A 24,133-nucleotide genomic window follows, 5' to 3' on the forward strand; every position below is an offset into this window, starting at 1 on the left:
GTACATTGTTCTATTACAGGCTTATGAAGGGGTATTGCAGTTGGTTGAGGCACGGGGACAGTATGAGGAACTTTGCATTGTTATGTGTGTGATTCCTGCTACCATCAGTAACAATGTTCCTGGGACTGACTTCAGCATCGGCTCAGACACTGCTGTCAACGCTGCCATGGAGGTACTTATGCGAATACTATAACGTTTGAATAGTGATAGTAATTGTTTAATTAGCAGGAGAGCTTTTATACCTGTCCCTAACTAACAGAAAAAAAGGATATATGTCTAACAATATTAAAGAGGCCTTTTCAGGGAATTATGTCCCTGAACTGCAAAACCATTAAAATTTAAAAAATATATATTTTGCTATCCTTTTAGCTAATGAAGATTTAGCTTGCTACCGTACTAGTCAGTCAGCGTGTTTCTATTTGATAATTTTATGTTAATTTCATATTCCTGCTTTATATTAACAGAGTTGTGACCGCATCAAGCAATCGGCTTCTGGAACAAAGCGCAGAGTGTTCATTGTGGAGACAATGGGAGGCTACTGTGGCTATCTGGCTACTGTGACAGGAATCGCTGTCGGTGCAGATGCTGCTTATATATTTGAGGATCCATTCAACATTCAGGATTTAAAAGTAAAGAAAAATGCTAGTTCTGATAATTGTAATAATCAGTTTGATATTTCGAGATATAAATTGGTAGTACTGCATTTAATTATTATCCTTTTTACATCCATAAACAATTATGTATTTAAAGAATTTAATATATTTGTTCCTATAATGAGGCATGTATTTAAAACAGAGGAATGAACATCAAATGAATATGTCACTGATTATGAAAAAAAAAATATAATTAAGTGAAATCCTGTTCTTGAAGTGGTATTGGTATTAATCTTTGCATACTTCGGTTTATAGTCAAACGTGGAGCACTTGAGAGACAAAATGATGACCGATATACAAAGAGGACTTGTGCTCAGGTAGGAAGTGTGATTGCTTAAAGGGACAGTAAACACTTTGTAATTACAAGACATAGAATAACATAACATCGTTCCTACTGCATTTAGTTATTAATAGCCAAACTCAACCCACCATTTGCCTAATTTGGAGGAGCCAATCTGAGTTTCTTTTTAAAGACACAATGAGTCCACGGATTTCATCCTTACATGTGGAATTACCGCTCCTGGTCAGCAGGAGGAGGCAAAGAGCACCACAGCAGAGCTGTTATATAGCTCCTCCCCTCCCTCCCACCCCAGCCATTCTCTTTGCCTACGTTAGTGATAGGAAGAGGTAAAGTAAGGTGTTAGATTAGATTCTTCAATCAAGAGTTTATTATTTTTAAAGTAGTGCCAGAGTGTGCTGCTTTGTCCTGGGGTGTAGCCGTAGTCCATATCAGTCTCTTCAGTAGAGCTTTTGGTGGCTTTAGAGCAATGGGACCTGGTGGGACATAATTCTCACTGCGCTTCCCATACTGTGATGCTGCCCTGCTTATGATGGCCTAAGCAATATCTAACTCAGGCCGTATCTTTTTCCACAGGGCTATAGGAGGGAAAGGACCTCTTAAACCTGTTGGAGCTGTCCTGCTGTCAGACAGCATTAAGGTAAGTGCAGTCTTTGTTATTCTGGGACACAATTCAACAATGGACTCAGAGAGGATTCTGCACTTATTCATTTATATACATTTATTTTGATTGGGAACATGGGCTCCTTATGATATAGAGGGCCTTCCTGCAATGACAGCATTTGTACAGGCATTGGGCTAAGGTTGGGCTATCGGTTATTTTTATTAAAACTTGACTGGGTAGCTGTGTGAATTTGACGCCCACGATGGGCGGGGCTATTTTTTGCGTGCTTTAGTCTTGTTAGAGACGCCGCGCAGTGTATATGGACAGCTGTTCCGGAGTTCTGACTCCGTTCAGGCATCTCTACTATCATTTACCGGACATTGGGTGTTACGCTAGAACTGCATGGGAAAGCAAGCGGTTGGTAGCTTCCTGAAGCCCGACCTTAATCTTTGCCGGAAGGAGCGGTCTGGAGACCAGGTGGCAGGTAGGCGCCTCAGCAGAGCTGTTGAGGCGGAGAGGTGTCGGTTTTCTTTTGCGGAGCAAATGATTTTTTGAAATGTTTAACTGTGAATTGTTTTTTGCTCGACTTAGTAAAATAGTGTTTTTTTTTACTATTTAAAGGCAGAGTATCCTGTTATTTTTCAGGATTTATCCAAGGGCCAGTCTCTGGTATTTTCGTTTTTGCACACTCTTGTTTAAATACAATAAGAGAGTTGTGAGTTAAAAATTTAAAGGGCCAGTATAAATTAAAGGGTCAGTTTCTATTTTTTTATTTATTTCAGTTTTTGCCTGTTCTATATCATGGATTTAGAAGATGTACAAAATGTTACTTGTGCAATGTGTTTGGATGCCAATGTGGAACCTCCAGTTCCTTTTTGTCCCTCATGTGTTGAGAGGGCTCTAAGCTATAGAGAAAAAAAAATTCATGATGGAGGGGGCTATTTCCACCTTGGCCATACGAACTACTATTCCTATTGAGGATAGTTTTGCCTTCAAAGACCCTATGGATAAGAAGTTGGAGGGTCTACTTAAAAAGATCTATGTTCACCAGGGTCTGCTATTGCAACCGGCTGCGTGCATTGCTACATTCACCAGTGCGGCAGCTTATTGGTTTGATGCTCTTGCGGAATCTCTTAATACTGAGACTTCATTAGAGGAAATCCAGGATCGGATTAAATCTCTGAAATTAGCAAACTCTTTCATAACAGATGCTTCTCTGCAAATTACTAAATTGGCAGCTAAGAGTTCAGGTTTTTCTATCCTAGCCCGCAGAGTCTTATGGTTGAAACCTTGGTCTGCGGATGTATCATCCAAATCTAAGCTCCTGGCAATTCCTTACAAGGGAATGACCTTGTTTGAGCCTGGATTGAAGGAAATTATTTCTGACATCACGGGAGGCAAGGGTCATCTCCTCCCTCAAGATAAAAGGAATAAACAGAAAGGACGACAAAGTAATTTTCGTTCCTTTTGAAATTTCAAGGGAAATTCCTTCTCTTCTTCCTCTAAACAGGAAGGAAACTATTCGCAATCTAAGTCAACTTGGAGACCCAACCAATCTTGGAACAAGGGTAAACAATCTAAGAAACCTGCTAATTCCAAGTCAGCATGAATTGTTTGCCCCCGATCCAGGACTGGATCTGGTAAGGGGCAGGCTTGGGTGCGGGATGTTCAGGATCCCTGGGCTATAGAAATAGTATCTCGGGGATACAAACTGGAGTTCAGAAATTATCCTCCCCGAGAGATTTTTGTTCTTTTCAAGATCATCTGCAGACCAGATAAAAATAGAGGCGTTCTTACATTGTGTAAGAGACCTCTCCTCCATGGGAGTAATTTTGTCCCGTTCCGGTACAGGAACACTGGCAGGGTTTTTATTCAAATCTGTTTGTAGTTCCCAGAAAGGAGGGAACTTTCAGACCTATCTTAGATCTCAAGAGTCTAAACAAGTTTCTCAGAGTTCCATCTTTCAAGATGGAAACTATTCGTACCTTTCTTCCATTTATCCAGTAGGGTCAATTTATGACGACAGTGGACTTAAAGGATTCATATCTACATGTTCCTATCCGCAGAGATCATCAAAGGTTCCTAAGGTTTGCCTTTCTGGACAAACATTTCCAGTTCATGGCTCTTCCTTTCGGCCTGGCCACGGCACCCAGAATTTTCACAAAGGTGCTGGGGTCTCTGTTGGCGGTTCTAAGACCGCGGGGCATTGCGGTTGCGCCTTATCTGGACGATATTCTAATCCAGGCGCCATCTTCTCAACAAGCAAAGTCCCATACCGACATTATACTATCCTTCCTGAGAACTCACGGGTGGAAGGTAAATCTGGAAAAAGAGTTCCTTAATCCCGAAGACAAGGGTGACTTTCTTGGGAACCGATTCTATATCTATGAGGATTTTCCTGACAGAGGTCAGGAAAACAAAGATTCTAGATACCTGTCGACCCCTTCAGTCCAAACCTCGACCGTCAGTTTCCCAATGCATGGAAGTAATCGGACTGATGGTGGCGGCAATGGACATCATCCCGTTTGCTCGGTTTCACCTCAGACCTCTGCAGCTAAACATGCTCAGGCTGTGGAATGGAGACCATCCTGGGTGATTGTGACAACAAATGCCAGCCTTCTAGGGTGGGGAGCTGTCTGGGGTTCCCTAAAGGCACAGGGAGTGTGGACTCAGGCAGAGTCTGTTCTTCCTATAAACATCCTGGAACTGAGAGCGATCTTCAATGCTCTTCTGGCCTGGCCTCAGTTGGATTCACTCAGTTCATTAGATTCCAGACGGACAACATAACGACAGTGCCTTACATCGATCATCAGGGAGGAACGAGGAGTTCCTTAGCGATGACGGAGGTAGCCAAGATAATACGGTGGACGGAGGCCCATTCTTGCCATCTGTCAGCGATCCACATCCCAGGGGTGGACAACTGGGAGGCGGATTTTCTGAGCAGGCAGACTTTTCATCCGGGGGAGTGGGAACTCCATCCGGAAGCGTTTTCGAATCTGATTCTCAAGTGGGGTTGCCTGGAGTTAGTTCTCATGGCATCTCGTCAGAATGCTAAGCTCCCGAGATACGGGTCCAGGTCCAGGGACCCCCAGGTGGAAATGATAGATGCTTTGGCAGTTCCTTGGTCCTTCAGCCTAGCATATCTATTCCCTCCGTTTGCTCTCCTTCCTCGGGTTATTGCTCAAATCAAACAGGAGAAAGCATCAGTGATCCTCATAGCTCCTGCGTGGCCTTGCAGGCTTTGGTATGCCGATCTGGTGGACATGTCATCCCTGCCACCTTGGAAACTTCCGTTGAGGAAGGACCTTCTCATTCAAGGACCCTTCCTTCATCCAAATCTAGCTTCTCTGCAGCTGACTGCTTGGAGATTGAACGCTTAATTCTATCCAATTGGTGTTTCTCTGACATAGAAACCTTAATTCAGACGCGTAAGCCTGTAACTAGACGGATTTACCATAAGATATGGCGTAAATATATTTATTGGTGTGAATCCAAGGGTTGCTCATGGAGTAGGGTCAGGATTCCCAGGATTTTTTCTTTTCTCCAAGAAGGATTGGAGAAGGGTTTATCGGCAAGTTCCCTAAAGGGTCAGATCTCTGCCTTATCTATTTTCTTACACAAGCATCTGGCAGATGTCCCAGATGTTCAGTCTTTTTGTCAGGCTTTGGTTAGAATCAGGCGTGTGTTTAAACCAATTGCTCCTCCATGGAGTTTGAATTTAGTTCTAAAAGTTCTAAAAGAGGCTTCGTTTGAGCCTATGCATTCCGTAGATATTAAGTTGTTATCTTGGAAAGTTTTGTTTCTTGTTGTTTCTTCAGCTCGGAGAGTATCTGAGCTTTCGCCATTGCAATATAATTCTCCTTACCTTATTTTTCATTCGGATAAGGTTGTTTTACGTACTAAACCTGGTTTTCTTCTTAAGGTTGTTTCTGACAGGAACATTAATCAGGAGATTAGGAGAAATAAAAAACAGAGGGGCGCCTCATGTGTGGTATAGTCTGATTGAAGACATAAGAAAAAGCAACAGAATAGCCAAATGAGTACTCACATACTCCACGAGCACACTCATGTGCTGGTAGGGGCAGGCTGTAGATTTAGATGGGTGTGACAGCTCACCCTTTCAAGGATACTTCCAATACTGTAGTTCTGCAACAGGTGTAAAACAAACAGAGAGCACTATATGTGCAGACCATTAAGGATGATACATAGAAATGTGCTTTATAGTATAAAGTGGGTACTCACATACTCCCAAAGCACACCAATGTGCTGGTAGATACAGGCTGCAGATTCAGGCAGGTGTGGCAGCTCACCCAAACAAACAATCTTTTGGTATTGATGCAGTGAAAACAAAGGCAGGTTTAATGCTTCTCAGTAGCTGTGCACTTAGTAGTGATTGCAGGCAGATGGTAGGAAACAAAAATTTAAAAACAACACCAGGGTTGTTATACAAAGTGGATTATAGGGTCACCCAGTTGGCCCCAATGATTGCAACGCGTTTCTCGGTTGGCAAACCGTTTCATCAGGCATATCATAATCATTCCTACCTCTGCCTTTTATACCCTACAAACAAACAATTGTGTCCATTCTAAGAGGTGTGTTCCTAATTGATTCTCACCTGTGTGAGCTATCAGGTGTCTCTGAGGCTAATTGGTTGTTCACTAGAAAAAATATACTTTGCAACTAAAAAAATTGACTTTGCAAAATAAAAAATTTAAATATTCACCCTTTTGTGTATACCAAGTTGTGCATTAATGTGTTACATGTAGAAGAAAAGAAAGAAAGAAAAAATGTGTAGTAAAATAAATATATTCCAGTTATGTTACCAACCAATAATATGGCAGTCCCTTTTCTGCTAATGCACATTGAAAAATTGCAAAGGGCAGCTGCATAAAAGGCTGCTGTCTATGTGTGTTTTTTTGGCAATTTTATTTCAATAACAAACTGAATATAAACTTCTTAGTATGTTATAATATTCACCCTTTTGTGTATACCAAGTTGTGCATTCATGTGTTACATATAGAAGAAAAGAAAGAAAAAAAAAAAAAATGTGTAATAAAATAATAAATATATCCCAGTTATGTTACCAATCAATAATATGGCAGTCCCTTTTCTGCTAATGCACACAGAAAAATCGCAAAGGGCAGCTGCATAAAAGGCTGCTGTCTATATGTGTTTTTTTGGCATTTTAATTTCAATAACAAACTGAATATAAACTTCTTAGTATGTTATAATATTCACCCTTTTGTGTATACCAAGTTGTGCATTCATGTATTACATGTAGAAGAAGAGAAAGAAAGAAGAAATGTGTAGTAAAATAATAAATATATTCCAGTTATGTTACCAATCAATAATATGGCAATCCCTTTTCAGCTAATGCACACAGAAAAATTGCAAAGGGCAGCTGCATAAAAAGCTGCTGTCTATATGTGTTTTTTTGGCATTTTTATTTCAATAACAAACTGAATATAAACTTCTTAGTATGTTATAATATTTTTAGTAGGTTGGACAGCAAATGCGCGATCTTGTCCTATTGTGGGATATAGAACGTGAGCAGTTTAGTCAGAAGTCTTTAAATAGTCACTTGTGCAGCAATGTGAAAGAAGAAAAAAAAAAAAAAAAAAAAGGTGGAAGTGGAACTGTGATAATACTGTAAGTAGTGTCTTCTGTAGAGTTAGTGCCCTAAAAAGGTGACATTAATATTAATATATGACCATTGATATGGGCCTAAAAGAAAAAAAGATGAAAAGAAAAAAGAAATAAGAGCAAATCCTACGTGTGTGTGTGTGTGTCTATGTGCTTAACAAAGCCAATTTTGCTCAGAACTGCAAAAAAACACAGTTCTACACTACACTACATTCTTTTGAAGATTATAGAATGTAGTGTAATGTAAGTTATGATTACAAAGGCCCTAATGGAGGGTCACTAATATATTAAAACTAATTGATGGATAGAGAATAGTGCTAATTGGATCTAAGGGTGGATAATGTTACGACCCATACTCTTAAGGATAAGATAAGGGGGGTGATATATGACCGGATAGCTGAATAATAAAAGATGGTGGTGCCTTCTAAAAGGCTGCCAAATCTAATACTTCGTTAAGGCCAGAGGGAAACAAAGACTGGAACTTGAAGATCCAGTATGTCTCCCTCTGGCGCAAACGAGTATATCTATTGGTTCCCATTTTGGAAGGGATGAATTCCAGTGGAGTGATGCAAAAAGTATGATGGTGTCCTTGATGCTGAACAGTGCTGTGGCGTGATATGCTATGTTTAAGTGATTGTTTTTTTATGTTTCTTAAATGCTCACTCCATCTGGTACGTATCCTCCTGCAAGTGCGGCCCAAATATTGCAGGCCACATCTGCAGGTGAGGACATAGATAACATACTCAGTACTACAATCAATCCTATTTTTAATGGGAAATATTTCTCCTGTTGTGTGACATTTGACAGAGGTGTGTCCATGAGTAATGAAGCTGCACATATGGCATCTTGACTTATTGCATCTATAAGCTCCTGGTTTTGCTTTCCTATCAATATATGATGTACCATTGTGTATATGGTTTCTTTTAGATATTACTATTTTACTTGGTGCCAGTTTTTGCTTGAGAGTTGGTGCTCTTCGAAACACTACTCGTGGGGTATTTTTGATATTATTCTTTAGAATGGGGTCTTTGAGAAGTATTGGCCAATGTTTATTTAAAGTTTTTTTAATAAGACTATGTTTGGAGTTAAATTGGGTAATAAAAAGAGGGTCTTTAAGGTGAGTATTATCTCGTTTAGAGGGGTCTTCCAATTTTGCGGAGAGGATAGTGCTTCTGTCCTCATTTTTTGCTCTTAAGAAGCTATCTTCTATTAATGTAATAGGATAACCCTTTTCTTTAAACCTATTAAAAAGGACTTCTGATTGTTGTTCATAGAGGGGGTGAGCGTACTACAGTTTCTTCTTATACGTCTAAATTGACTATAGGGGATGTTGGTCTTCCAGCTATTAAGATGATTGCTTGCAAAATGTAAAAAATTATTGCTATCTACTTCTTTAAAATAGGTGGAAGACACAACATCCCCCATCTCATTCCATCCTAGACAGATGTCCAAAAACTCAATCTGTTCCATCTGTAGGTTGTGTGAAAATGATAAACCCAAATTATTGGAATTTAAATGATTAATGAAAAGGATGGCCTCATCTCTTGTTCCCTCCCAGATGAAGATGAGGTCGTCTATATACCGGCCATAGAATACCAGGTTTGCCTCCCAGTTTGTGTTATAGATGTATTGTTCCTCAAACATACCCATGAAGAGGTTGGCAAAACTGGGGGCAAACCTGGTACCCATGGCCGTACCCTTGACTTGTAGATAGTAATCATCGAGAAATTGAAAGTAATTGTGTTTTAAAATATGTTTTATGCAAATAAGAATGAACTCTTGTTGTGGGAGGGGAAGATAGATGTCATTATCTAGATAACTTCTTATAGCATTTAATCCTAATGTATGGTCAATGTTGGAGTACAGTGCCCCAACATCACAGGTGAGCCAGAATGATGTTTTACCTCTTTTGACATTCTGTAATTTATTAAGTAGATCTGTTGTGTCTTTAATATAAGAAGACAACTTAGTTACATACTTTTGTAATAATAAATCAATATATTCTGATAGTCGATCAGTAAGACTATTGATCCCTGAAATTATAGGTCTACCTGGGGGTTGGGTCTGATTTTTATGGATTTTAGGTAAGTGATAGTAAAACGGGATGCTGGGATGATCTGGTAGGAGGTATTGTTTCTCTTTTTTGTTTAGAATTCCTTTGTGGAAACCATCTAATATTAAATTTTTAATAAAATGAAAAAAATGAATGAATGAAAATGAATGAATGAAAATGAATCCTAGAAACCTAACTCAAACCATCTATGCAGATCCTTCAGATCTAACAAATGACCTATTTGAACAGATTACACACACCAATCTTGCACCACCATCTACATTCAATCCTCCTAGGGAAGAGGGGTCTTACATAGATCTCTTCCAGCAGTTAGTGTTAGATGATTTTAATAAATTATTCCAGACAAGAAACAGAAATCTAAAACAAAATAGAACTAATTCACAACACATCAGAATGTGGCCTAATGAACAAAAAGCTTTAAACAATTTAATGGCTAATAAAAACTTGATCATACGCCAAGCAGACAAAGGCGGAGGAATAGTCCTACAGGACTATCCTGATTATATTGCCGAAGCCAAACATATAGTATTAGACACCGAATACTATAAAAAATTAGATAATGATCCAACAACAAAATTCAGTATAACTCTTAAAAATTTAATATTAGATGGTTTCCACAAAGGAATTCTAAACAAAAAAGAGAAACAATACCTCCTACCAGATCATCCCAGCATCCCGTTTTACTATCACTTACCTAAAATCCATAAAAATCAGACCCAACCCCCAGGTAGACCTATAATTTCAGGGATCAATAGTCTTACTGATCGACTATCAGAATATATTGATTTATTATTACAAAAGTATGTAACTAAGTTGTCTTCTTATATTAAAGACACAACAGATCTACTTAATAAATTACAGAATGTCAAGAGGTAAAACATCATTCTGGCTCACCTGTGATGTTGGGGCACTGTACTCCAACATTGACCATACATTAGGATTAAATGCTATAAGAAGTTATCTAGATAATGACATCTATCTTCCCCTCCCACAACAAGAGTTCATTCTTATTTGCATAAAACATATTTTAAAACACAATTACTTTCAATTTCTCGATGATTACTATCTACAAGTCAAGGGTACGGCCATGGGTACCAGGTTTGCCCCCAGTTTTGCCAACCTCTTCATGGGTATGTTTGAGGAACAATACATCTATAACACAAACTGGGAGGCAAACCTGGTATTCTATGGCCGGTATATAGACGACCTCATCTTCATCTGGGAGGGAACAAGAGATGAGGCCATCCTTTTCATTAATCATTTAAATTCCAATAATTTGGGTTTATCATTTTCACACAACCTACAGATGGAACAGATTGAGTTTTTGGACATCTGTCTAGGATGGAATGAGATGGGGGATGTTGTGTCTTCCACCTATTTTAAAGAAGTAGATAGCAATAATTTTTTACATTTTGCAAGCAATCATCTTAATAGCTGGAAGACCAACATCCCCTATAGTCAATTTAGACGTATAAGAAGAAACTGTAGTACGCTCACCCTCTATGAACAACAATCAGAAGTCCTTTTTAATAGGTTTAAAGAAAAGGGTTATCCTATTACATTAATAGAAGATAGCTTCTTAAGAGCAAAAAATGAGGACAGAAGCACTATCCTCTCCGCAAAATTGGAAGACCCCTCTAAACGAGATAATACTCACCTTAAAGACCCTCTTTTTATTACCCAATTTAACTCCAAACATAGTCTTATTAAAAAAACTTTAAATAAACATTGGCCAATACTTCTCAAAGACCCCATTCTAAAGAATAATATCAAAAATACCCCACGAGTAGTGTTTCGAAGAGCACCAACTCTCAAGCAAAAACTGGCACCAAGTAAAATAGTAATATCTAAAAGAAACCATATACACAATGGTACATCATATATTGATAGGAAAGCAAAACCAGGAGCTTATAGATGCAATAAGTCAAGATGCCATATGTGCAGCTTCATTACTCATGGACACACCTCTGTCAAATGTCACACAACAGGAGAAATATTTCCCATTAAAAATAGGATTGATTCTAGTACTGAGTATGTTATCTATGTCCTCACCTGCAGATGTGGCCTGCAATATTTGGGCCGCACTTGCAGGAGGATACGTACCAGATGGAGTGAGCATTTAAGAAACATAAAAAAACAATCACTTAAACATAGCATATCACGCCACAGCACTGTTCAGCATCAAGGACACCATCATACTTTTTGCATCACTCCACTGGAATTCATCCCTTCCAAAATGGGAACCAATAGATATACTCGTTTGCGCCAGAGGGAGACATACTGGATCTTCAAGTTCCAGTCTTTGTTTCCCTCTGGCCTTAACGAAGTATTAGATTTGGCAGCCTTTTAGAAGGCACCACCATCTTTTATTATTCAGCTATCCGGTCATATATCACCCCCCTTATCTTATCCTTAAGAGTATGGGTCGTAACATTATCCACCCTTAGATCCAATTAGCACTATTCTCTATCCATCAATTAGTTTTAATATATTAGTGACCCTCCATTAGGGCCTTTGTAATCATAACTTACATTACACTACATTCTATAATCTTCAAAAGAATGTAGTGTAGTGTAGAACTGTGTTTTTTTGCAGTTCTGAGCAAAATTGGCTTTGTTAAGCACATAGACACACACACACACACGTAGGATTTGCTCTTATTTCTTTTTTCTTTTCATCTTTTTTTCTTTTAGGCCCATATCAATGGTCATATATTAATATTAATGTCACCTTTTTAGGGCACTAACTCTACAGAAGACACTACTTACAGTATTATCACAGTTCCACTTCCACCTTTTTTTTTTTTTTTTTTTTTTTTTTTCTTCTTTCACATTGCTGCACAAGTGACTATTTAAAGACTTCTGACTAAACTGCTCACGTTCTATATCCCACAATAGGACAAGATCGCGCATTTGCTGTCCAACCGACTAAAAATATTATAACATACTAAGAAGTTTATATTCAGTTTGTTATTGAAATAAAAATGCCAAAAAAACACATATAGACAGCAGCTTTTTATGCAGCTGCCCTTTGCGATTTTTCTGTGTGCATTAGCTGAAAAGGGATTGCCATATTATTGATTGGTAACATAACTGGAATATATTTATTATTTTACTACACATTTCTTCTTTCTTTCTCTTCTTCTACATGTAATACATGAATGCACAACTTGGTATACACAAAAGGGTGAATATTATAACATACTAAGAAGTTTATATTCAGTTTGTTATTGAAATTAAAATGCCAAAAAAACACATATAGACAGCAGCCTTTTATGCAGCTGCCCTTTGCGATTTTTCTGTGTGCATTAGCAGAAAAGGGACTGCCATATTATTGATTGGTAACATAACTGGGATATATTTATTATTTTATTACACATTTTTTTTTTTTTTCTTTCTTTTCTTCTATATGTAACACATGAATGCACAACTTGGTATACACAAAAGGGTGAATATTATAACATACTAAGAAGTTTATATTCAGTTTGTTATTGAAATAAAATTGCCAAAAAAACACACATAGACAGCAGCCTTTTATGCAGCTGCCCTTTGCAATTTTTCAATGTGCATTAGCAGAAAAGGGACTGCCATATTATTGGTTGGTAACATAACTGGAATATATTTATTTTACTACACATTTTTTCTTTCTTTCTTTTCTTCTACATGTAACACATTAATGCACAACTTGGTATACACAAAAGGGTGAATATTTAAATTTTTTATTTTGCAAAGTCAATTTTTTAGTTGCAAAGTATATTTCTTCTGTTATGTGTGATCAGTCCACGGGTCATCATTACTTCTGGGATATAACTCCTCCCCAACAGGAAATGCAAGAGGATTCACCCAGCAGAGCTGCATATAGCTCCTCCCCTCTACGTCAGTCCCAGTCATTCTCTTGCACCCAACGACTAGATAGGATGTGTGAGAGGACTATGGTGATTATACTTAGTTTTTATGACTTCAATCAAAAGTTTGTTATTTTAAAATAGCACCGGAGCGTGTTATTACTTCTCTGGCAGAGTTTGAGGAAGAATCTGTCAGAGTTTTTTACTATGATTTTAACCGGAGTAGTTAAGATCATATTGCTGTTCTCGGCCATCTGAGGGAGGTAAAGGCTTCAGATCAGGGGACAGCGGGCAGATGAATCTGCATTGAGGTATGTAGCAGTTTTTATTTTCTGAATGGAATTGATGAGAAAATCCTGCCATACCGTTAAAATGACATGTATGTATACACTTCAGTATTCTGGGGATGGTATTTCACCGGAACTACTCTGTTAAAGGTCACTAATCCTTTTTAATAACTATTTATCATGTTAAACGTTTTTGCTGGAATGTAGAATCGTTTACATTGCTGAGGTACTGTGTGAATAAATATTTGGGCATTATTTTCCACTTGGCAGTTTTTTTGCTTTAATTGTGACAGTTTCGTTTCTCTTAACTGCTGTGTGGGAGAGGGAGGGGCCGTTTTTGGCGCTCTTTGCTACGCATCAAAAAATACCAGTCAGTTACTTTTATATTTCCTGCATGATCCGGTTCATCTCTGATAGATCTCAGGGGTCTTCAAACTTCTTTGAAGGGAGGTAAATTCTCTCAGCAGAGCTGTGAGAATTCTTATAGTGACTGTGAATAAAAACGTTGCTTTGTATTTTTTATGTCAAATTTAATTATTGTTATTTTACTAATGGGAACAAACCTTTGCTAAAAGTTTTGTTGTTTTAAAGTTTGATGCTATAACTGTTTTTCAGTTCATTATTTCAACTGTCATTTAATCGTTAGTACCTCTTTGAGGCACAGTACGTTTTTTGCTAAAAAAGATTATAACCAAGTTGTAAGTTTTTTGCTAGTGTGTTAAACATGTCTGACTCAGAGGAAGATATCTGTGTCATTTGTTCCAATGCCAAGGTGGAGCCCAATAGAAATTTATGTACTAACTGTATTGATGCTACTTTAAATAAAAGTCAATCTGTACAATGTGAACAAATTTCACCAAACAGCGAGGGGAGAGTTATGCCGACTAACTCGCCTCACGCGGCAGTACCTGCATCTCCCGCCCGGGAGGTGCGTGATATTTTGGCGCCTAGTACATCTGGGCGGCCATTACAGATAACATTACAAGATATGGCTACTGTTATGACTGAAGTTTTGTCTAAATTACCAGAACTAAGAGGCAAGCGTGATCACTCTGGGGTGAGAACAGAGTGCGCTGACAATGCTAGGGCCATGTCTGATACTGCGTCACAGCTCGCAGAGCATGAGGACGGAGAGCTTCATTCTGTGGGTGACGGTTCTGATCCAAACAGATTGGACTCAGATATTTCAAATTTTAAATTTAAATTGGAGAACCTCCGTGTATTACTAGGGGAGGTCTTAGCAGCTCTCAACGATTGTAACACCGTTGCAATACCAGAGAAACTGTGTAGGTTGGATAAATACTTTGCGGTACCGGCGAGTACTGACGTTTTTCCTATACCTAAGAGACTAACTGAAATTGTTACTAAGGAGTGGGATAGACCCGGTGTGCCGTTCTCACCCCCTCCAATATTTAGAAAGATGTTTCCAATAGACGCCACCACTCGGGACTTATGGCAAACGGTCCCCAAGGTGGAGGGAGCAGTTTCTACTTTAGCTAAGCGTACCACTATCCCGGTGGAGGATAGCTGTGCTTTCTCAGATCCAATGGATAAAAAATTAGAGGGTTACCTTAAGAAAATGTTTGTTCAACAAGGTTTTATATTACAACCCCTTGCATGTATCGCGCCGATTACGGCTGCGGCAGCATTTTGGATTGAGTCGCTTGAAGAGAACCTTAGTTCATCTACGCTAGACGACATTACGGACAGGCTTAGAGTCCTTAAACTAGCTAATTCCTTCATTTCGGAGGCCGTAGTACATTTAACCAAACTTACGGCTAAGAACTCAGGATTCGCCATACAGGCACGTAGGGCGCTGTGGCTAAAATCCTGGTCAGCCGATGTTACTTCTAAGTCCAAATTACTTAATATACCTTTCAAGGGGCAGTCTTTATTTGGGCCCGGTTTGAAAGAGATTATCGCTGACATTACAGGAGGTAAGGGCCACGCCCTACCTCAAGACAAAGCCAAAGCTAAGGCTAGACAGTCTAATTTTCGTCCCTTTCGGAACTTCAAAACAGGAGCAGCATCAACCTCCACTGCACCAAAACAGGAAGGAGCTGTTGCTCGTTACAGGCAAGGCTGGAAGCCTAACCAGTCCTGGAACAAGAGCAAGCAGGCCAGGAAACCTGCTGCTGCCCCAAAGACAGCATGAACCGAGAGCCCCCGATCCGGGACCGGATCTAGTGGGGGGCAGACTCTCTCTCTTCGCCCAGGCCTGGGCAAGAGATGTTCAGGATCCCTGGGCACTAGAGATCATATCTCAGGGATACCTTCTAGACTTCAAATTATCTCCCCCAAGAGGGAGATTTCATCTGTCAAGGTTGTCAATAAACCAGATAAAGAAAGAAGCGTTTCTACGCTGCGTACAAGATCTGTTAATAATGGGAGTGATCCATCCGGTTCCGCGGTCGGAACAAGGACAAGGGTTCTACTCAAACCTGTTTGTGGTTCCCAAAAAAGAGGGAACTTTCAGGCCAATCTTAGATTTAAAGATTCTAAACAAATTCCTAAGAGTTCCATCGTTCAAAATGGAAACTATTCGGACAATCTTACCCATGATCCAAGAGGGTCAGTACATGACCACAGTGGATTTAAAGGATGCTTACCTTCACATACCGATCCACAAAGATCATCACCGGTATCTAAGGTTTGCCTTCTTAGACAGGCACTACCAGTTTGTAGCTCTTCCATTCGGATTGGCTACGGCTCCAAGAATCTTCACAAAGGTTCTGGGTGCCCTTCTGGCGGTACTAAGACCGCGAGGGATTTCGGTAGCTCCATACCTAGACGACATTCTAATACAAGCTTCAAGCTTTCAAACTGCCAAGTCTCATACAGAGTTAGTTCTGGCATTTCTAAGGTCGCATGGATGGAAAGTGAACGAAAAGAAGAGTTCTCTTTTTCCTCTCACAAGAGTTCCATTCTTGGGGACTCTTATAGATTCTGTAGAAATGAAGATTTACCTGACAGAGGACAGGTTAACAAAGCTTCAAAATGCATGCCGTGTCCTTCATTCCATTCAACACCCGTCAGTAGCTCAATGCATGGAGGTGATCGGCTTAATGGTAGCGGCAATGGACATAGTACCTTTTGCACGCCTACACCTCAGACCTCTGCAATTATGCATGCTAAGTCAGTGGAATGGGGATTACTCAGATTTGTCCCCTACTCTGAATCTGAATCAAGAGACCAGAAATTCTCTTCTATGGTGGCTTCATCGGCCACACCTGTCCAGGGGGATGCCATTCAGCAGGCCAGACTGGACAATTGTAACAACAGACGCCAGCCTACTAGGTTGGGGCGCTGTCTGGAATTCTCTGAAGGCTCAGGGACTATGGAATCAGGAGGAGAGTCTCCTTCCAATAAACATTCTGGAATTGAGGGCAGTTCTCAATGCCCTTCTAGCTTGGCCCCAATTAACAACTCGGGGGTTCATCAGGTTTCAGTCGGACAACATCACGACTGTAGCTTACATCAACCATCAGGGAGGGACAAGAAGCTCCCTAGCAATGGTGGAAGTATCAAAGATAATTCGCTGGGCAGAGTCTCACTCTTGCCACCTGTCAGCAATCCACATCCCGGGAGTGGAGAACTGGAAGGCGGATTTCTTGAGTCGCCAGACTTTTCATCCGGGGGAGTGGGAACTTCATCCGGAGGTCTTTGCCCAAATACTTCGACGTTGGGGCAAACCAGAGATAGATCTCATGGCGTCTCGCCAGAACGCCAAACTTCCTCGCTACGGGTCCAGATCCAGGGATCCGGGAGCGGTTCTGATAGATGCTTTGACAGCACCTTGGAACTTCGGGATGGCTTATGTGTTTCCACCCTTTCCGCTGCTTCCTCGATTGATTGCCAAAATCAAGCAGGAGAGAGCATCAGTGATTCTAATAGCGCCTGCATGGCCACGCAGGACTTGGTATGCAGATCTAGTGGACATGTCTTCCTGTCCGTCTTGGTCTCTACCTCTAAGACAGGACCTTCTGATACAGGGTCCATTCAAACATCAAAATCTAACTTCTCTGAAGCTGACTGCTTGGAAATTGAACGTTTGATTTTATCAAAACGTGGTTTTTCTGAGTCGGTTATTGATACCCTGATACAGGCTAGGAAGCCTGTTACCAGAAAGATTTACCATAAAATATGGCGTAAATACCTATACTGGTGCGAATCCAAACATTACTCCTGGAGTAAGGTTAGGATCTCTAGGATATTGTCTTTTCTACAAGAAGGGTTAGAAAAGGGTTTATCAGCTAGTTCATTAAAGGGACAGATTTCAGCTCTGTCCATCTTGTTACACAGGCGTCTGTCAGAAAATCCAGACGTCCAGGCTTTTTGTCAGGCTTTAGCTAGGATCAAGCCTGTGTTTAAAGCTGTTGCTCCGCCATGGAGTTTAAACTTAGTTCTTAACGTTTTACAGGGTGTTCCATTTGAACCCCTTCATTCCATTGATATAAAATTGTTATCTTGGAAAGTTCTGTTTTTAATGGCTATTCCTCGGCTCGAAGAGTCTCTGAGTTATCAGCCTTACATTGTGATTCTCCTTATCTGATTTTTCACTCAGACAAGGTAGTTCTGCGTACTAAACCTGGGTTCTTACCTGAGGTGGTCACTAACAGGAATATCAATCAAGAGATTGTTGTTCCATCCTTGTGTCCAAATCCTTCTTCAAAGAAGGAACGTCTTCTACACAATCTGGATGTAGTTCGTGCCCTCAAGTTCTACTTGCAGGCAACTAAAGATTTTCGCCAAACTTCTTCCCTGTTTGTCGTTTATTCTGGACAGAGGAGAGGTCAAAAAGCTTCTGCTACCTCTCTCTCTTTTTGGCTTCGTAGCATAATACGTTTAGCCTATGAGACTGCTGGTCAGCAGCCTCCTGAAAGAATTACAGCTCACTCCACTAGAGCTGTGGCTTCCACTTGGGCCTTTAAGAATGAGGCCTCTGTTGAACAGATTTGCAAGGCTGCAACTTGGTCTTCGCTTCATACTTTTTCCAAATTTTACAAATTTGACACTTTTGCTTCTTCGGAGGCTATTTTTGGGAGAAAGGTTCTTCAGGCAGTGGTTCCTTCTATATAATGAGCCTGCCTATCCCTCCCGTCATCCGTGTACTTTTGCTTTGGTATTGGTATCCCAGAAGTAATGATGACCCGTGGACTGATCACACATAACAGAAGAAAACATAATTTATGCTTACCTGATAAATTCCTTTCTTCTGTTGTGTGATCAGTCCACGGCCCGCCCTGTTTTAAGGCAGGTAAATATCTTTTAAATTATACTCCAGTCACCACTTCACCCTTGGTTACTCCTTTCTCGTTGATTCTTGGTCGAATGACTGGGACTGACGTAGAGGGGAGGAGCTATATGCAGCTCTGCTGGGTGAATCCTCTTGCATTTCCTGTTGGGGAGGAGTTATATCCCAGAAGTAATGATGACCCGTGGACTGATCACACAACAGAAGAAAGGAATTTATCAGGTAAGCATAAATTATGTTTTTTTCTAGTGAACAACCAATTAGCCTCAGAGACACCTGATAGCTCACACAGGTGAGAATCAATTAGGAACACACCTCTTAGAATGGACACAATTGTTTGTTTGTAGGGTATAAAGGGCAGAGGTAGGAATGATTATGATATGCCTGATGAAACGGTTTGCCAACCGAGAAACGCGTTGCAATCATTGGGGCCAACTGGGTGACCCTATAATCCACTTTGTATAACAACCCTGGTGTTGTTTTTAAATTTTTGTTTTTAATAAATATTTGCAAATTTTTACTTTTGGAGTGGATCTCATTTCCTACCATCTGCCTGCAATCACTACTAAGTGCACAGCTACTGAGAAGCATTAAACCTGCCTTTGTTTTCACTGCATCAATACCAAAAGATTGTTTGTTTGGGTGAGCTGCCACACCTGCCTGAATCTGCAGCCTGTATCTACCAGCACATTGGTGTGCTTTGGGAGTATGTGAGTACCCACTTTATACTATAAAGCACATTTCTATGTATCATCCTTAATGGTCTGCACATATAGTGCTCTCTGTTTGTTTTACACCTGTTGCAGAACTACAGTATTGGAAGTATCCTTGAAAGGGTGAGCTGTCACACCCATCTAAATCTACAGCCTGCCCCTACCAGCACATGAGTGTGCTCGTGGAGTATGTGAGTACTCATTTGGCTATTCTGTTGCTTTTTCTTATGTCTTCAATCAGACTATACCACACATGAGGCGCCCCTCTGTTTTTTATTTCTCCTAGTTCTTGCCTGGATCCTCCGGTTGAGAGGAGGCAGCCGCCGCTCAGCTATCAACTTATTTGTAAAAAGAGACATTTTCTTTCCTGTATACTCCAAAAGGGATTTATATAACCTTATATTGATATATTTTTCACCTCATAAGATAACATTAGTTTGTTTAAGTTTTAAATTGTGTTTAAGTTTTAAATTGTCTTTTAGGGTTATCAATAACTACCATCTGAATTGTATACCATTCTGCGCCCCCTCCACTGTGATTTTATCACGTATTAGATTAATCAGGAGATTGTTGTTCCTTCCTTGTGTCCTAATCCTTCTTCTCAAAAGTAACGTATTTTGCACAATTTGGACGTGGTCCGTGCTTTGAAGTTTTATTTGCCAGCGACTAAGGACTTTCGTCATTCGTCTTCTTTGTTTATCGTTTTCTCTGGGAAACGTAAGGGTCAGAAAGCTACGGCTACCTCTTTCTTTTTGGCTGAAGAGTATCATCCGTTTTGCTTATGAGACTGCTGGACAGCAGCCTCCTGAGAGAATTGCGGCTCATTCCACTAGGGCGGTTGCTTCCTCATGGGCATTTAAAAATGAAGCTTTTGTAGAACAGATTTGCAAGGCTGCTACTTGGTCCTCTCTTCATACTTTTCTAAATTTTACAAATTTGATACTTTTGCCTCTGCTGAGGCTGTTTTTGGGAGGAAGGTTCTTCAAGCAGTGGTGCCTTCCATTTAGGTTTCCTGTCTTGTCCCTCCCTTATCATCCGTGTACTCTAGCTCTATTTTATCCCACAAGTAAGGATGAAATCAGTGGACTCATCGTGTCTTTAAAAAGAAAAGAAAATTTATGCTTACCTGATAAATTTGTTTCTTTTTAGACAAGATGAGTCCACGGCCCACCCTGTTCTCTGAGGCAGGTTATTAATTTTTGTAAACTTCAGGCACCTCTTCACCTTGGCTTTTCCTTTCTCTTCCTAACTTCGGTCGAATGACTGGAGTGGGAGGGAGGGGAGGAGCTATATAATAGCTCTGCTGTGGTGCTCTTTGTCTCCTCCTGCTGACCAGGAGGCGTAATCCCACAAATAAGGATGAAATCCGTGGACTCATTGTGTCTAAAAAGAAACACATTTTATCAGGCAAGCATAAATTTTCTTTTTTTGTCCACAGGCAACAAACTAGCCAGGGTCATAAAGTTATTATAAAATACAGTTATCTGACATAGTGAATTAGGGGCATATATGTAGCAGGGTTAGCCTTAAAGTGAAGGTAAACTTACCCTAATGTCGACAGAGTATAGCATTTTGCTTGTAAAATAAATATGACTTTCATTCATCAATTCTAATATTTTTGTGTAGATGTAAAGTTATCGCCATATAAATCTATGCATAAATGAGCCGCAAATTCAACCCGTTTTTTTTGGGAGTTTTTACCTGTTGATCACGTTTTTCTTAAACCCAATTGAAATTCTGGCCGTTAGGCGGCCGTCACTCCACGTCATCCGCCCCTTCTTTCAGCTGCTCATGCGCTATTAAATTTTTCGCCTCAATGAAATCCAAACGCGCTCCCGTTTCGCGCATGCTTATTTGTACGAGCTATGTATTAAATATGGAACGGGGATTATCGCATGCGCATTGAAAAGCGGCATTGGCGATTTGCGCATGCGCATTGTAATCCAATATCGCGAGCGCGCATCTGGGAGCACTTAGAGAGCGGGTGGGACCGCTGAAGACGTAACACAATACACAATAAGGAAGTAGGGCTTGGGAGGAGTCCGATCAAAACAGTGGTGAATTATAACTATAATTTTTAATAAAACTATGGCAGAAAATGAAAAAATAACTAAGCGACTACATGAAGGGGATAATGATAAATGGTAGGTTGTCTTTAAGAAAGGCTAACTTTACCTTCACTTTAAGTCAGCCAGGTGCATATCAAGTTATGAGAATTAGAAATTGGTCAATTTTGAAAGCTAAATTACATGAAAAGTGGGAAAAATAAATAAAATAGGGTTGACCTTCACCAATTTAGTGTGGCACATACATTGCAGATACAAAGTATTCCCTTTTGCAGCACATCTCTGAAGACTCTAGTTTCAGCCTTTCTAAGGGGAAGGAAAGACAAATGTGTGTTTTATGGCGATTTATGAGAATTAGTGCCCTTTCCGATATCAAGGTCATTCAGGGTTCACTGGCCCTGCAGTCAGGATGTCATACAGAGCAGTCTTTGGCACATAGCTACCTTCTACTCTTGAAATGATGGTGTCCTATGTCTTCTGTTAAAGGATAAAGGGCATGTTTTGTAAATGCTCTGTAGTTAAATTAAGTAGTATTTAGTAAGCAACTGGATTTGATTAGTGGTTAGTGCAGAATTCAATAAAACTCTTGAGAGTGCAGCTATTTTAGGATGCTGACGTGGTTGCAAAGTTCTGAACTATTTTGTACATTTCAGATGTTAAGATTGCAGTAAAACGTTTTGTCAGTAAAAGTGCCACATCAAAGAGATTGCATTTAAAGGGCCAGTCTACTCCAGAATTTTTCTTGTTTAAAAAGATAAATAATCCCTTTATTACCCATTCCCCAGTTTTGCCTAACCAACATGATTATATTAATATACGTTTTACCTCTGTGATTACCTTGTATCTAAACCTTTGCAGACTGCCCTCTTATTTCAAATACTTTTTTACAGACTAGCATTTTAGCCAATCAGCCCTGACTCCTAAATAACTCCACGGGGCTGAGCACAATGTTATCTATATGGCACACATGAACTAGCGCTGTCTAGCTGTGAAAAACTGTCAAAATGCTCTGAGATGAGAGACGGCTTTAAAGGGCTTAGAAATTAGCATATGAGCCTTTCTAGGTTTAGCTTTCAACAAAGAATACCAAGCAAACAAAGAAAATTTGATAATAAAAGTAAATTGGAAAGTTGTTTAAACTTTCATGTTTCAGAAAAGATATGCAATTTTAATTTTGACTAGACTGTCCCTTTAATTTACTGGGAACTAAAAAAAAACAACTCACAGGGTTTACTATATTGGAGTGAATGGTGCGATTGAGCATGTTGTGAATGAAGAACAAAAGAAAACATTGTGCCAGGAAGTAGGGTTTGGGTTAATAGGAAAGTCCTTTTTCAGAATCTAAAAATATATAATTATTAAATGGTTAGGATAGCTTTACTACAACTGTGCAGCATGTGCACAGTTATTGTAAGAAAATTGTATTGTTTGTTGTCCCTTTTTAAGTGATGACTAGTGGGTACAAATCTATTTTAGATATGTACATTTTTATGTAGATCATTCAAGTGAAGTTGTATTTCCTAGGAATGAAAAATCTCATAACCACTATACCACAGAATTTCTGTACAATCTTTACTCTGCTGAGGGAAAAGGCATTTTTGACTGCAGGACGAATGTTCTTGGACACTTGCAGCAGGTTAGTTAAATGTTATTGAAGTTTGATATTTTATTGCTAAATATGTTTAGCACTGTATATGCATGTTTTCAATTTTTCTAATTTTAAAGTTTAACTACATATATTATGGTATTTTAGTACTAGATACTGTATAAAACTCACTACACTTTAGTCACCTTAGCCTTCAGATATAGGCGCTCTGGACACCAGCTCCATTTGTATATCCCTTCTTTTGGTTAGCTAGGTAACCTTTTGTTCAGAGCTTAAGGTGTATCCTCTTCTTGGCGCTTGGTCCCCCATTTTTCCATGTTTCCGATTTTCACAACCAGGGTATATCTCAGATGGGAGGGACTACTGTCCATTGACCGTGCAATCTTATATTAGTCTACTACTAAAGGCTGTTTATTTTTCTTGTTAAGTGTATCCAGTCCACGGATCATCCATTACTTGTGGGATATTCTCCTTCCCAACAGGAAGTTGCAAGAGGATCACCCACAGCAGAGCTGCTATATAGCTCCTCCCCTCACTGCCATATCCAGTCATTCTCTTGCAACTCTCAACAAAGATGGACGTAGTAAGAGGAGAGTGGTGTATTATAGTTAGTTTTTTAACTTCAATCAAAAGTTTATTTTTAAATGGTACCGGAGTGTACTGTTTCATCTCAGGCAGCATTAGAAGAAGAATCTGCCTGTGATTTCTATGATCTTAGCAGAAGTAACTAAGATCCATTGCTGTTCTCACATATTCTGAGGAGTGAGGTAACTTCAGAGGGGGAATAGCGTGCAGGTTTTCCTGTAATAAGGTATGTGCAGTTAACATATTTCTAGGGATGGAATTTGCTAGAAAAATGCTGCTGATACCGGATTAATGTAAGTTAAGCCTTAAATGCAGTGATAGCGACTGGTATCAGGCTTATTAACAGAGATACATACTCTTATAAAAGTGTAATATAAAACGTTTCCTGGCATGTTAATCGTTTTTATATATGTTTGGTGACAAAACTTATTGGGGCCTAGTTTTTTTCCACATGGCTGGCTTGATTTTTGCCTAGTAACAGGCTTTCCACTGTTGCAATATGAGTG

At 39.7% G+C, this 24,133-nt stretch overlaps 1 protein-coding gene across 1 annotated transcript in view; it reads left to right on the plus strand.

Moving 5' to 3' along the window:
- The window catches only part of PFKL (phosphofructokinase, liver type), a 189,572-nt gene that overhangs the window by 106,229 nt on the left and 59,210 nt on the right, over positions 1 to 24,133 (plus strand). Inside the window, exons 16-19 of the mRNA XM_053698552.1 lie at positions 20 to 172; positions 465 to 629; positions 909 to 970; positions 22,961 to 23,072. Coding sequence (XP_053554527.1) covers positions 20 to 172; positions 465 to 629; positions 909 to 970; positions 22,961 to 23,072 — 492 coding nt within the window. The remainder of the gene's footprint in view (positions 1 to 19; positions 173 to 464; positions 630 to 908; positions 971 to 22,960; positions 23,073 to 24,133) is intronic.

This window comes from Bombina bombina, chromosome 1 (assembly GCF_027579735.1).
Source record: "Bombina bombina isolate aBomBom1 chromosome 1, aBomBom1.pri, whole genome shotgun sequence".
Lineage (NCBI taxonomy): Eukaryota > Metazoa > Chordata > Amphibia > Anura > Bombinatoridae > Bombina > Bombina bombina.